This window comes from Balaenoptera musculus, chromosome 6, assembly GCF_009873245.2.
Source record: "Balaenoptera musculus isolate JJ_BM4_2016_0621 chromosome 6, mBalMus1.pri.v3, whole genome shotgun sequence".
NCBI lineage: Eukaryota > Metazoa > Chordata > Mammalia > Artiodactyla > Balaenopteridae > Balaenoptera > Balaenoptera musculus.
Window position 1 is genome coordinate 87,848,630 of NC_045790.1, and position 15,132 is coordinate 87,863,761.

At 34.3% G+C, this 15,132-nt stretch overlaps 1 protein-coding gene across 1 annotated transcript in view; it reads left to right on the top strand.

Moving 5' to 3' along the window:
- Positions 1-15,132, top strand: part of SMC2 (structural maintenance of chromosomes 2) — a 48,844-nt gene that overhangs the window by 20,201 nt on the left and 13,511 nt on the right. The window contains exons 15-20 of the mRNA XM_036856398.1: positions 894-1,098; positions 3,048-3,183; positions 5,985-6,109; positions 10,340-10,533; positions 11,570-11,713; positions 14,913-15,107. Coding sequence (XP_036712293.1) covers positions 894-1,098; positions 3,048-3,183; positions 5,985-6,109; positions 10,340-10,533; positions 11,570-11,713; positions 14,913-15,107 — 999 coding nt within the window. The remainder of the gene's footprint in view (positions 1-893; positions 1,099-3,047; positions 3,184-5,984; positions 6,110-10,339; positions 10,534-11,569; positions 11,714-14,912; positions 15,108-15,132) is intronic.

Consider the following 15,132-nt stretch of genomic DNA (forward strand, 5'->3'; position numbering starts at 1 on the left):
TTAGAAGTCAATTGGGGTTTTAAGTAACAAAATACTTCTACCCAGATCCCTCAGCCAGACCCATTTAATGGTAACTGCTATGTCAGAGGACACTGCTGAACATATGTTACATAGAGCTGCCTTCATTATGATTTCTGCTACTACTAAGCTCCATAAAGTATGCTAAGTTGTTCTAAAAATGTGGGCAGAGGTAGACATTATAAACAAAGGTTGAGAAAAGACAGTTGGATCAAAATAAAAGATTGAGGGATTTTAAAAAGATTTTTTTTTTACTCAATTATTGTTTTTATTTCTGTAACTGGCAGGTGGTTGCCTTAGCATGTTTTATTTGAATGAGAAAGTATTCACTTTGGAACAACCAAGTTAATAATTGAAGCAAAACATTTTATGTAATTGTGTTGATCCAGAAATTGATGTACTTTAATTAAGAAAGGATGTTCACTAGAGGGGTGGGATAGGGAGGGTGGGAGGGAGGGAGACGCAAGAGGGAAGAGATATGGGGACATATGTATAACTGATTCACTTTGTTTATAAAGCAGAAACTAACACACCATTGTAAAGCAATTATACTCCAATAAAGATGTTAAAAAAAAAAAGTGTGTTCAAATAATCCACTTTGAATTTAGAAACTTGGTAGTGGCTTCTGCTTGATTGAAACTCTCATAATGACTGGTATTCTAGCTAAATATTTTACTTAGATTTTTCAGTGTTTAAACTTGGAATTGTTTTTTTCTAAAAGTGTTGAGTTTTCTATAGCATTTTAGAAAATTCAAAAGGAGTTGTAGTGCTGGATAGGTATTCAGTTTCTGTTGTGGCAGTTCTTACTATTTTATAAAATAATATTTGAAAGGAAAGGAGTAATATGTATCATGACATTAACTGTTTTCCCCCAGGTTGGCCCTGATAATGTTCATGTGGCTCTTTCCCTGGTTGAATACAAACCAGAACTTCAGAAAGCAATGGAATTTGTCTTTGGAACAACATTTATTTGTGACAATATGGATAATGCAAAAAAAGTAGCTTTCGATAAAAGGATAATGACTAGAACCGTAACTCTAGGAGGTGATGTATTTGATCCTCACGGGACGTTGAGTGGAGGTAGGTTTTATATCATTTTGTCCTCACAATTCTGTGTGGTAAATAGGATGGGGGGCTTTTTTTTTTTAAACAGGAAATATTGGGCTTGGAATGACTTAATCCAGTGTTTTATTCCTAATCAAAGGATTGAGTTTTCTTTTGAATACCTGCTTTGTGACAGGTGCTTAATATTAATTGAGAAATTATACACTGTCATTGTCCTGAAGGAACTCATAGGCTAGTAATCAGTCCTATAGCTTTTCTTATTCATCTTAAGTCTATTTCCGTTTATTTTCTCTTGCTTTTTGTCTTATTAAGATATTCTAGTCACTGGGATATGAAGTCTTTTTAGTCAGTACGTTTGTAGCTTAACTACCCACTTCTCCTTTAGGAAACATGTTAACTTTTAATTTGTGTATATGTTACTGCTCCTGTCAAAAGTAAAACAAAAAATTAAATCTGCCTGAATGCCTTAAGTAAGGAATTCTTAGATAATGACCATATATTTCTTGTTCTAATATTTGCAACACTGAGTTTCCAGATCCATGTCAAGTGACCATGTAATAAATAACAAACACTAAATAGTACTTACTGTGTACTGGGCAGTGTTGTAAGACTGTACTGTCCAATACAGTAGCTACTAGCCACATGTGGCTCTTTACACCAAAATAAGATAATTAAAATTAAATAAAATTAAAATAATTTCCTTAATTGCACTAGTCATATTTCAAGGGCTCAGTAACCACAAGTGGTTAGTGGGTAATTGGACAGTGCAGATATAGAACATTTCTATCATTCTATAAAGCCCTATTCTAAGGACTTTAAATGATTAGCTTATTTAATCCTTATAGCAACCATGAGGTAGACATTACTATCATCTCCATTATACAGTTGTAGAAACTAAGGTACAGAGTGATTAAGTAACTTGCTGGTACGTGGCAGAGCTCAGAATTTGAACTCAGGTGGTCTGATTACAGAGTTTGTGCTTTTAACCAAACCAAGAGACTTGGATGCCTCTTGAGATATCAAGTGTCTTAATTTATTTCTAGGCCAAGAAAACAGCCAATATAATGAATTCCATGATAAAGTATCAAGTTCCCCAGTGTACAAGATGACTAGCATCTGCAGTTGGAAGATAGAGACCAAATATTTTTAAATATCTAAAATAGAAGAAACATTTTAGATTTCATTGAATTGGAGGTTCTTAAAATTCCTGCTTAAGAGATGGCAAATATGTAACTCCGTATCATATAAACAAAGTGCTCACAATAGCATTGCTAATTGACCTTTGCATCCTCCCATCAAGCCTAGAGTTTTCTTGCCAAGCTAACACCTCAGCCTGTTACTGCCAGACAGTTATAGTGCACGTAAGGTGAAACCAGTTAACGCTGCTACATCGAGTTTAGACCACATTATGATGTGGTAATAAACAGCTCCCAAATCTCAGTGGCTTACGAGTTTATTCCATAATTATGCTACATTAACTGTGGGTCACTTGTCTCTGCTCCATGTTATTCTCATTATGGGACCCAGGCTGACTGAGAAGTAAGTCCCTTTTTTGAACATACTTTTCTCATGGGAAGGGAAGGGGAAAACATGGTAAATTATGTGCTGCCTCTTAAAGCTTCCTTTCAGAAGAGGTACATTTCCCACTGATTGGCAAGAGCAAAGCACATGGCTAAGCCTGATGACAGTAGAGAGGGAAGTGGGCCTGGGAGGGATGGGCCCAGTAGGCAAGGGCAATGATTATTTTGAATAAATAATCCATCACATCTACTTAGAAGTATTATTTGTTATTAAGTATGTATGCCCTAAGATTCAAATGATGAAGTGAATTCTGTACCTTCATAAACTTACTAAAGATTGGCTGTTGAATTATTTCAAGTATAATTCTCTCAGAAAAGTTTTTATTGCTTACTAAATACGTGGTAACTTGGTGTCAAAGGCCTGTTTCAATTTGCCTCTGTCAGGTGCTCGATCCCAGGCAGCTTCTATTTTAACCAAGTTTCAAGAACTCAAAGATGTTCAAGATGAGCTGAGAATCAAGGAGAATGAGCTACAGGCTCTAGAAGAGGAATTATCAGGTCTTAAAAACACTGCTGAAAAGTAAGACTTTGGTTGGATTAAGCTGTATTTAAAAATTTTCTTGGTCAAAGATTTGCGTGGTAGAAGATGAAAGAAAATTTTATTTAAAGAAATACTTCTGACTTTTTTTAATAATAACCTTGGTATTATTGAATAAGTTGTGAGTTGATAACTTGTTTGTTTTTTTTTTAATATAAATAGTGTCTTTGTTTTAAGAAATTGGGGAAAGCTAAAAGAAGGAAAGAAAAATCAGCCAAATATTCCTCTTTTTCTGCTGCAATCTACTCTGTTAACATTCTGCTGGGATTAGTGAGGAAATCCATAGATACTCTAGAGGTTGATGCCAGAGGATACTTGGGTCCTTGATTTGAAATGATGTAATATTATAGCGTCGATCGGGTGTCTGCACTAAGTTTTGCAGCATTATGGCTGTCCTGTAGATGAAGATTGCTAAGTTTCCTATGGAGAAGTTAAACAAGTTGATGTCAAAAGTCACTGCTAGAATTAAAGTGTTTACTTACAGTGTATTTTCTGTGTGGGTGTGGATATAGGTATGTGTGCGTACTTTTCAATATTACTTCTGTTTGTGTATGATACATATTTTGTGTATGACACAGTATGTGTATGCCATTTTTTTTTTTCAAAATTGGTACCATGCTATTTAATGTAACCTTTTTTTGTCACTTAACGTTATTTACTGTTGGGTGCCTCATGCTAAGTACTCTTCGAGGAGCTGGGAATATAGCAGGGAGTCAAACACATACATCTCTTCATCTTGTTTTGATATGTGTAGCTGGGGCAACAGACAATATAAAAAGTTAAACTGGTAAAATGTATGTTAGATAATGCTAAGTTCTAAGAAGAAAAAAGTAAAATAGTAAAGGAGATATGAACTATCCAGGGCAAAGAAAGAGGTGTTGAAATTTTATATGGGGTGGTCAGGGAAAGCCTTACTGAGAAGAAGACTGTTGAATAAATACCGGAATGATGTGAGTGAACTCTCCGTGTGGTTATCCAGGAGAACAGTCCTTACTTGCTGTAAAAACTTCAGGAGTATAAATGCCACAAACTTACTAAGGACAGTATTTGAGAGCTTAATTGTAATTTTTTTCTAGTCACTCTGAAGATGGCAAATGGGAACTGAGATAAAATTAAAATCAAACATTTTATTTAGAATTCATAATACTGAATAAAGCTTAAAAAAAGAGAGAGAGAGAGATAAAAACCTTGAAATGAGGGACTTTCCTGGTTCAAGCCCTGGTCTGGGAAGATCCCACATGCCGCAGAGCAACTAAGCCAGTGCACCACAACTACTGAGCCTGCGCTCTAGAGCCCGCGAGCCACAACTACTGAAGCCCATGCACCTAGAGCCCATGCTCCACAACAAGAGAAGCCACAGCAACGAGAAGTCCATGCACTGCAATGAAGAGTAGCCCCCGCTCGCCTCAACTAGAGAAAACCCATGTGCAGCAACGAAGACCCAACGCAGCCAAAAATAAATTAATTAATTTAAAAAAAACTTGAAGTGATTTTTTTTTTTTTTGGTAAACTTTTGGCATTCATCTTCTGAAATCATCAAAACTTAGAATGGTACCAAGACTTTTTTGGGACACAGTATTATATGGAAAAGATTGCTACAGTAAGTCAAAGTGGCCATTCCAATATGTAAATTGTATCAAAATGCCCACTTTCAAACATTATATACATGTAAAGCCTGCCTTTTACCTTCATTAACATACATTAACCATAAAGTGAATGAACTTTTTCTGTGAGAAAGATACAAAAAGATTTCTCTGATATGTGGAGGCTCTGTCAAGGCAATGAGTTTGTGGTCACATTTGGCTTGGAACTGTTAACTTTGTTGAGCAATACTGGATCATTTATTCTGCACAGTTGTCTTGTAGACTAATTGTGGCCCAGAGGTTAAGGAAGAGAAATAGATTTTGAAAAATGAGAGTGGAAGGGTCAACTAAAGCCATTCTTTCATAGATCATATCAGGAAAATAGCTTATATCTTTTTTCACATTTCTACACTTTACATTTTTAAATGAGTTGGAAAATGACTCAAGTTAAAATTATGGCTTTTTAATTGCTGTCAAGCAGTCTCAGACAAGAATACTCAAGGGAGTGTTCATGTTTTATAAGTTGCTTCCTTACTTTGTCCTCAAACCTCATGAATTTCTAGTGACAAGTAACCTTTGAATTTACTGTAATTTAAAATTTCACTGCAGCTGAATTAGTGAAATACCTTCCAAAGAAATAACTTGAAGCATCCAGAACTGGGGGAGAATTATAGGGTTTGCAAAAAAAGTGCTTTGCAAATGTTTAAGTTCAGTACTGTGCCATTTTAAACTACCAGTCTCCTTACAAAATGTAGGGAACATTATTATTTTTTTAACATTTGAAACTAGGGATTAATAGATAACAAAATTTTTGAAATTTTATATAATTGTTATGTATTTTATTTTTGTGATGGGGAGCTGTTACGGAGTTTTTCTTTTTGATAAGGATCAGTGGGAGGAGTTATTTTTAAGGAAACCTATTTATTCAAAGATTATTAGTATTTTCTAAAATTAAGAATATTTCTCTGGATAGTTACTATTGGTCTTGGTCATTTAGGGTTGTTTACCTTCAGTAACCAAGTCAAACTTGAGTTTAATTGATGCCTCAGAAATGTGGAAGTCATCAAAACAAGTCTTGTAACCAGTGGCATCTTATATTATGTTGTATGAGTTTGTTTTGGGTAAGAGCCTGTTATTTAAAAGCATGTCTCAAACATCAGAAAAACTGTTGTCATTTATTATAAACTTCTCTTTCTTAAGGTATCGCCAACTAAAACAGCAGTGGGAGATGAAAACTGAGGAGGCAGATTTATTACAAACCAAGCTTCAGCAAAGCTCATATCACAAGCAACAAGAAGAATTAGATGCTCTTAAAAAAATCATTGGTAAGACAAAAACATTCTGTGCTAATCTGTTTCTACTGATAACCTTACTTTAGGTATTTAGAAGCTCTCGTGTTTATTATATATTTATCTGCATTAATTACTTTAAATATTTTAATTTTAAAAAATATTTTTCAATTTAAATATTTTAATAATTTTCTGTTAATTTGCCCTTTTTTATTGGGTTGCTCATAGCTTGTTTTTATTGTTCTCATACATAAGAGTACTGATTTTTTTATAAGTCACCACATTACAAATATCTTTTTTGTTATGTGCTTGTCTTTTAGCTTTATGTTTATAGTATTTCTGTTATACAGAATTTTTTAATGTGTAATTCAATTTATAGCTATCTCTGTCCCAAATTTTAAGAACCTATATTATACCTTTAATCAGAATTTAATTGTATATGGTAGTTTTAAATTTGTCTTGTTCCTTAGGACAATATTCACAGACCTATTTCCCCCACTAGTATTTTCATTCTTTTTTTTTCCTCTTTTATAAAATTAAAAATTCATCCATTTCACTCACCTCCCCCACCCCTGCCTCTAGCAACCACCAATCTTTTCTTTGTATCTACGAGCTAGGATATTTAAGAGTCCACGTTATAAGTGAGATCATATGATATTTATCTTTCTCTGACTTATTTCACTTAGCATAATGCCCTCAGGGTCCATCCATGTTATTGCAAATGGTAGAATTTCCTTTTATTTTTATGGCTGAATAATATTCTGTCGTATGTGTATACCACAGTTTCTTTATCCATTCATCCATCAGTGGACTCTTAGGTTGTTTCCATGTCTTGGCTGCTGTAAATAATGCAGCAGTGAACATGGGGGTGCAGATATCTTTTCAAGTTAGTGTCTTTGGTTTCTTCAGACAAATACTCAGAAGTGGAATGTTGGATCATACAATAGTTCTATTTTTAATTTTTTGAAGAACCTCCATACTGTTTTTCCATAGTGTCTGCACCAATTTACAATCCCACCAGCAGTATACAAGTGTGCTCTTTCTTCACATTCTTGCTAACACTTCGTATTTCTTATCTTCTTGATAATAGCCATTCTAATGGTCAAAGTGATATCTCATTGTGGTTTTGATTAGGATTTCCCTGGTGATTAGTGTTGAACATCTTTTCATGTACCTGTTGGCCATCTGTATGTCTTCTGTGGAAAATGTGTATTCAGGTCCTCTGCCTATTTTTGGATTTGGTTGTTTTTTTCTATTGAGTTGTATGAGTTAACATATTTTAGATATTAACCCCTTATCAAATATATAATTTACAAATATATTCTCCTATTCAGCAGTTTGCCTTTTAATTTTGTTGGTGGTTTCCTTTGCTGTGCAGAAGCTTTTTAGTTTGATATGTAGTCCCACTTGTTCATTTTAGCTTTTGGTGTCAAATCCAAAAAATCTTCAAAACCTATGTCAAGGAGCTTACCACCTGTGTTTTCTTCTAGGAGTTTCATGGTTTCAGGTCTTATGTTCAAGTCTTTAATCCATTTTGAGTTAATTTTTATGTATGGTCTTAGTGGTCCAGTTGCATTCTTTTGCAAGTCCAGTTTCCTTCCACCATTTATAAAAGAGACTGTCTTTTCCCCATTATATATTCTTGACTCCTCTGTCATAAATTAATCGACCATGTATGTGTGGGTTTATTTTTGGGTTCTCTATTCAGTAGTTCCATTTATCTGTTTTTAATATCAATACTATACTGTTTTGATTACTCTAGCTTTGTAATAAAGTTTGAAAACAGGGAGTATGATTCCTCCAGCTTTGTTGTTCTTTTTCAAGATTGCTTTGGCTGTTTAGGGTCTTTTGTGGTTCCATACAAATTTTAGGATTGTTTATTCTATTTCTGTGAAAAATGCCATTGAAATTTTGACAGGAATTGACTTGAATCTGTAGATTGCTTTGGGTAGTATGGACATTTTAACAATATTCTTCCAATCCGTGAGCACAGAATATCTTTCCATTTATTTCTGTCTTCTTCAATTTCTTTCATCAGTGTTTCCTAGTTTTCAGTGTACATGTCCTTCACCTCCTTAGTTAAATTTATTTTTAGGTATTTTCTTTTTGATGCAATTGTAAATGGGATTGTATAGAAACACAACAGATTTTTTATATATTGATTTTGTATTCTACAACTTTGCTGGATTTTGCTTATTATTTCTAACAGTTTTTTGATGGAGTCTTTAGGGTTTTCTATTTATAATATGTCATCTGCAAATAGTGACAGTTTTACTTCTTCCTTTACAGTTTAGATGCATTTCTTTTTCTTTCCCAGTTGCTATAGGACTTCCAACACTATGTCAAATGAAAGTGGAGAGTAGGCAAGGATCCTTATCTTCTTCCTGATCTTAGAGGAAAAGCCTTCAGCTTTTTACCATTGAGTGTGATGTTAGCTGTGAGCTTGTCACGTATAGCCTTTATCATGTTAAGGTATGTTCTCTCTGTACTCACTTTATTGTGAGTTCTTATCATAAATAGATGTTGAATTTTCTCAGATGCTTTTTCTGCTATTCAGATGACCATGACTTTATCCTTCATTTGTTAATATTATGTGTCACACTGACTGATTTGCAGATGTTGAACCATACTTGTATCCCTGGAATAAATCCTACTTGGTCATGGTGTATGATCCTTTTAATGTATTGTTGAATTCAGTTTGCTAAAATTTTGTTGAGAATTTTTGCATTTATGTTCATCAGGAGTAATAGCCTATAATTTTCTTTTCTTGTGGCGTCCTTGTCTGGTTTTGGTATCAGGATGATGCTGGCCTCACAAAATGAGTTTGGAACCATTTCTTCCTTGTCTGCTTTTTGGAAGAATTTGAGAAGGAAGGATTGGTATTAATTATTCTTTGAATGTTTGTTAGAATTCACCAGTAAAGCCATCTAATCCTGGACTTTTGTTTGTTGGGAGGTTTTTGATTACTTACTAAATCTTCTCACTAATAATCTCTTTTCAGATTTTCTGTTTCATCATGATTCAATCTTGATAGGTTGTCTTTTCTAGTAATTTATTTTTTCTAGGTTGTCTGGTGTGTTGGTATAAAATTGTTCATAGTAACCTTTTATGATTCTTTATATTTCTGTGGTATCAGTTGTAACATCTCATCTTTTATTATTTCTGACTTTGAGTCTCTTTTTTCCTTAGGTCTAGCTAAAAGTTTGGCAGTTTTGAAGAACCAGCTCTTAGTTTCATTAATTTTTTTTTCTATTTCTTTTTAGTCTCAATTTCATTTATGTCCACACTGATCTTTGTTATTTTCTTCCTTCTACTAACTAACTTTGGGCTTTGTTTGTTCTTCTTTTTGATGCAGTTGTAAATGGGATTATTTAGTGTATAGAAACACAACAGATTTTTGGTGTAAAGCTGTTTAATATTTTTCTTGTTTCTTGAGGTAGGCATTTATTGCTATGAACTTTGCTATGAACTTCACTCATAGCTAGAACTGATTTTGCTACATCTGATGTAAGTTTTGGTATGTTGTATTTCCATTTTCATTTGTGACAAAGTATTTTTTTATTTCTCTTTTGATTTCTTGGAATGACATTTCTACAATGAAAAAAGTAGTATAGGAAGTTGTCTAATCATGGCTTTTAGGGTTATATTTGTACCTAGGTCCTAATGCTTAACAGTGTATGTCAGTTGTGACCATAACATGCTCATTCTATCTTACTTTTTTATTTTTAAATTTATAAATTTAGAGGTAATATGTTTCCTATGCGTCATCCTAGACATGTTCTCACAGTGCTTCTCTACTTTAATAAGAGATTCCTTGAATAAAAATAAAGGAGCAAGGAACACTAAGTAAGCTTGCTTATGAAGTAAATTGTAAGCTTTCTTATAACTAAAATAAAAAGAAAATACCACAGTTACACACAGTTCTGATGTTAGGAAGCATACAGGCATATAAAAAGATGGTCTGTGATCTTTTTATAAGTTAAGTTGTAGGTAAAGTTTATGTTACTCAATTTCATGTGATTGGAAATAATTTCTTTACAGATCATTAGATAATTCAAGTATGGCTCTTAGGTGTGATCTGTGTTTCAATATACCATTTCTAGAATAAGGTTAGAACAGTTAATTTTTTTTTTTTTAAACTCTTGGCTCCAACTTTCCATACCTTTTCTTCTATTAAAAGTTGAATTTGTAAGCCATTAGTATCTATACCTGTTAATAGTTGTTGGAAGACCTCACATAGGCATATTTACCTGCTTTATGATGCAGAGGAAAGTGAGGAGACCTTAAAAAACACCAAAGAAATTCAAAAAAAAGCAGAAGAAAAATACGAAGTATTGGAGAATAAAATGAAAAACGCAGAAGCTGAAAGAGAGAGAGAACTGAAGGATGCACAGAAGAAACTAGATTGTGCCAAAACTAAAGCAGATGCTTCTACCAAGAAAATGAAAGAAAAACAACAGGTAATAACTTTTTTTTGAAATGGAACTAATCTTTTAACATCAGAATAGAACTGAAGGTGGTAGAGCACCATTGGTTGGCCTTGGCCTTATTCATCGGTATTTATCACAAAATCCAAAAGTGAGATGTACTTCTTTAGGAGACACATTACACATCTTATGAGTCAAATTAAAATATGCTTTACTCTGAAACCCTGGAATTAAGTGTTATATAATTTTGAGTAGGGGTTGCATTGGCTTGCTAATTTTGGAGAAATAGCAAAGTTGCCTTTTGGTAAATGTTTCATTCAAGAGTAGACCAAAGCTCATATCATGTACGCAGAGCTGTGTCGTATCAGAGATTCACTGTTGACATTTCTGTTTGATCATCTTTGTGAACATACATACACTGTGAAAGAATGATGTAAGACCAGGCATGTTATATTTACAAAGTGCTATTCGATCATAGACTGGTGATATCTGATTATATCTTTCGGATAGTGCCAAGGCTGGAATTTGACCTGCGTTTTTCTGTCTACAGAGGCTGTGCTCAATCACTATTCTGTACAATTTCACTTAAGTCTAACTTTGTTCATAGTTTTTGTTTTTTGTTTTTTTTAACCCACCTTATGATTCTTTCATAGCTTGCACAGTATTTTCTAAAGAACTAAAGGCTATAATGGGAAAGAAGAAAATTAAGAAACTAATTTTTTTGTCACTGAATAATTGTTTTAAAAAGGCTTTACCTCTGTTAATTTATCTGCTATGTAGAACTATATATTGTTTATCCCTATAGGAATAAAAGGATAAAGGATATAGTTTATACAAAGTTCTTTGAACCCATAAAAATTGTATGTACATTTGTCATTTTTTTTTAATACAGAAAAATAAATTTCCTTTCCCCTTTCTTCTTTGGAAGTAGCTTACGTGTTTTGGTAGTTGAGTAACTAAGCTATGGGTCTTACTTGCTTGAGAATCTTACTAATTTTATTGACATACATGTATTTATTTTTCAGTACTTAATAACCTATTGAATGCCCAGATGCTGTGTTTCTTATAGGAAGTTGAAGCTATCACCCTGGAGCTAGAAGAGCTCAAGAGAGAGCATGCATCCAATGAACAACAGCTTGAAGCTGTAAATGAAGCTATCAAATCCTATGAAGGTCAGATTGCAGTAATGGCAGCTGAGGTGGCTAAAAATAAGGTAAGATTTACTAACCATATTAGAGAAATTACAAATGTTAATCTACTTCTGAAATGGTGGCTTGAAGATGTTTGACTTTAGAGGTCTCAGTCTCTTCACTCCTGTCATGATGAGTTAAAATGATGAGTACCAATCCAGAAAGAGACCTGAAATAATATTACTAATTGTTTTGGTCCAGGTCTGTTCAGAAGACAAAAACTACATAGTAATTTGACCAGGCAAAGCTTAAATAAAAATTATTAACTATAACAGGAGTTTGGAATGATGCAGCATTGATTTCTAAGAGATAAAGAAAACTCTAAAGACTATACGAACAGCAGATACAGGGAACAGCGTTACCCATAAGGCTGAGGCAGTGCCCCCTTGGAAGGAACAAATCTGGAAAGGAGCCCCATTTTACTTGCAGGGCTGAGAACCACATCTACTTGGAGAAGATAACTGTAGCCCACTGGTGGTGGAGTTTGGTGGAGTACTAGGGGAAATCATGCATAGGAAAGTGCTACACAGGGGCACTTGCTGGGAAATAGCTTTCCAGGATGCCATGGGGACTGGCCATGGGGAGGTGCCCAGCCTGTGGACATGCTGGGATGCCAGGGGAAGCCATGAAAGCTGCTAGCCCTTGCACATGACAAGCTTGCCTTTGAGAAAAGCACATTGGACCAAGAAGTAAAGCCCCTTCCTTCTACAGTGTCCCTATAGCATCCTTTACTGATGAGGCTTCATACTGTTGCACCTGGCAAGGGAGAAATGTCCCCATCTCAGAAGCAGGAAGTAAAGGGTGGATTTGGGGCTGAGGGGCTTTCAAATGTTATAAAGACATTTCTATTACCTACAAATATTAGATATGGTCCCTCATGAATATTGGATACCCTCTTGACCCTTTTTTAAATTCTGAACTTGAATTCTGTTTTATTTCATATTATTTCTACTCCTACTTTTAAAAACTGAGATATAATTAGCATAACATTTATATTAGTTTTCTGTGTACAACGTAATGATTCAATATTTGCATACATTGTGAAACAATCACCACAGTAAGTCTAGTAACCATACATAATTACAGAATTTTTTTTCTTGTGATGAGAACTTCAAGATGTACTCTTAGCAACTTTCAAATATACAGTAGTGTTATTAAATATTGTCACCATGCTGTACAAAGTGTACCCACTTTTGTTTTTTCAATATAACTTTCATTTTTAAGTTTTCTGTTGTGTGGCTATATAGATACTGTTTTTGTAAGTAATATATCATTGATCTTCATGTTAACAAAAATATAACAGCTTTTAACAGGGGAGTTCCATCCATTTTACCTACATTATAGTAAAGTGTGTTTTTGCCTTTTGTCATCAGCTTTTACATTTTCTGTTGTTTCTCCCTTGAGATGATTGTTTTAATTGTTGTAGCATGCAGCGTTTTAGAAAGTAGTTCCTTCCTCTTCATTCTGTTTGTGGTTAAATTCAAGTTTTGTTTTGTTTTTTTTAACACATTATTTATCAAACCAATAGCAGAATAACAATTCTTTACTCTTTTTTTGAAGATAAGGGATAGAAATGCTTTTCAGCTTTGTGTTTTGTGTTGCTGATTACATTTTCTACAGTTTCTTTTCTGCCTTCTGACTTTTCTTTTAATCTCATTCTTCATCTCATTCCTCCATATTTTCTACCATCTTTCATGGACATCATGTTGTGGAATTTTTAAAAATTAGATGTCATGTTTCTAAAGAGAAATGTGGAAGTAAAATAAGCCACTTCTTCCTTAATCTAAATAAAGATAAAATCAAAACATGTACATATTTCTATAAAGAGGGCATCCATTTCTCTTTATGGAAAACTATAAAGTGGATCACTTAGTTTGTAAAGGTTGTTCTTTCAGGCTCTACATTCTAAATTGTTTCCATTTGCTGATAAGAGTAACTAAGGACACTCTCAGGGAGCTAAGAAGAGAAATTGCCTACTAACTAATTAGGTTCAAACAAAACTAAAATTTTATTTTTGCTCAATCTTAAGTGATAGATTTCCTTGTTTTTTTCTTACCATTGTAAAGATTGAAGCAGTCATACCTGCGATGCAATCTTCAACCTTTAGGCATGAGAGAATCTTCTTCATAAACACGATTTTGTCATGGGTTTTTGTTTTGGGTTTTTTAGATGAATGCTGTGATTTATCTTCCTCCTGCAAAGGACCTTTAGTGAGACAAATTAAACATTATAAGGAAATTAAAGCATTTATGGCACATTCATAACCTAACCATAATGTCAAGTATTGTTTACTGATCAAAATGATCTTGTTTTCTAATGAGCATGCCTAAAAAATTCCTAAATTTTTACTGGTGCTTTTCATCACTTACAGAGATCTGTTCTTCCTCAGAGTCTTTTAGCTGGTTGTTCCACTTATTTGTTTTCCCTCTACTTAAATCTGAGTTGAGCTAGGTTTTTTTGTTTTCAGACATTTGTGTGAGTCTGACCGTATCTTTACCAGAAGGACTTTTAAGATCTAGCAAAGAGGTTTGAGGGGGAGGAGGTGAGAGTTGATAGACTAAACCCCAGCTGTAATTATCACTTTGGAGGTTTTGAAGTTATTCAACCTTGGGAGGTAGGGTATAGTAAAAGTCAAAGCAAGAAGTTTTTCTTGGTGCCACAGATCCATTTCATCAAAAATGTGTCTCTTCCTCTTCCATATCTCCGTTTTGATCCCTCTGCTAGAACCAAACACTCTGACTTCCTACTGCCACTGGTAAAGTCCCTATGGCTTACTTCTATAGAAGGGAAAGGAACAAATGCCAGCTTACCTGCTTCCACCCCTGTTCTTTGCCCCTCCTAATAAATGTCATTTGGGAGTCTGTCAGATTATCTTGTAAACTCCCCAAAATGCCACTTTTTTGAGAGACCTCACAGGTCAGAGTCCAGTAGTCCCTCCTCCCCAGGTGATCCCAATTACACTGTATCTTGCAGAAACATTGTTGCTTTCAGCATGAACAATACATCCCATCCTTTTTTTTTTTCTAGTGGTAATACAAGTTTTCACTTATCTGTAAATTCATTAGTCATTTTAATGGGGATATAAAATGTAGAGGGTTAGATAACTACCTGTCTGTAATCGCATTGCCATCTTGCCCAGAAGTCTGTTAGATGATCTTTCAGTAAACTAAAAATGTCTCCATCTTACCTTGCTATATGTTGTCTTCTGATTATCTGTTTCAGGAGTTAGTAAATAGAGCTCAAGAAGAGGTGACCAAGCAAAAAGAAGTGATAACAGCCCAAGACAGCATAGTTAAAGCTAAATATGCAGAAGTAGCAAAACATAAGGAGCAAAACAATGAATCTCAGCTTAAAATTAAGGAACTGGACCACAACATCAGCAAACATAAACGGGAAGCTGAAGATGCTGCTGCAAAGGCACGTTTGTGTTGTTCGTTCTTAC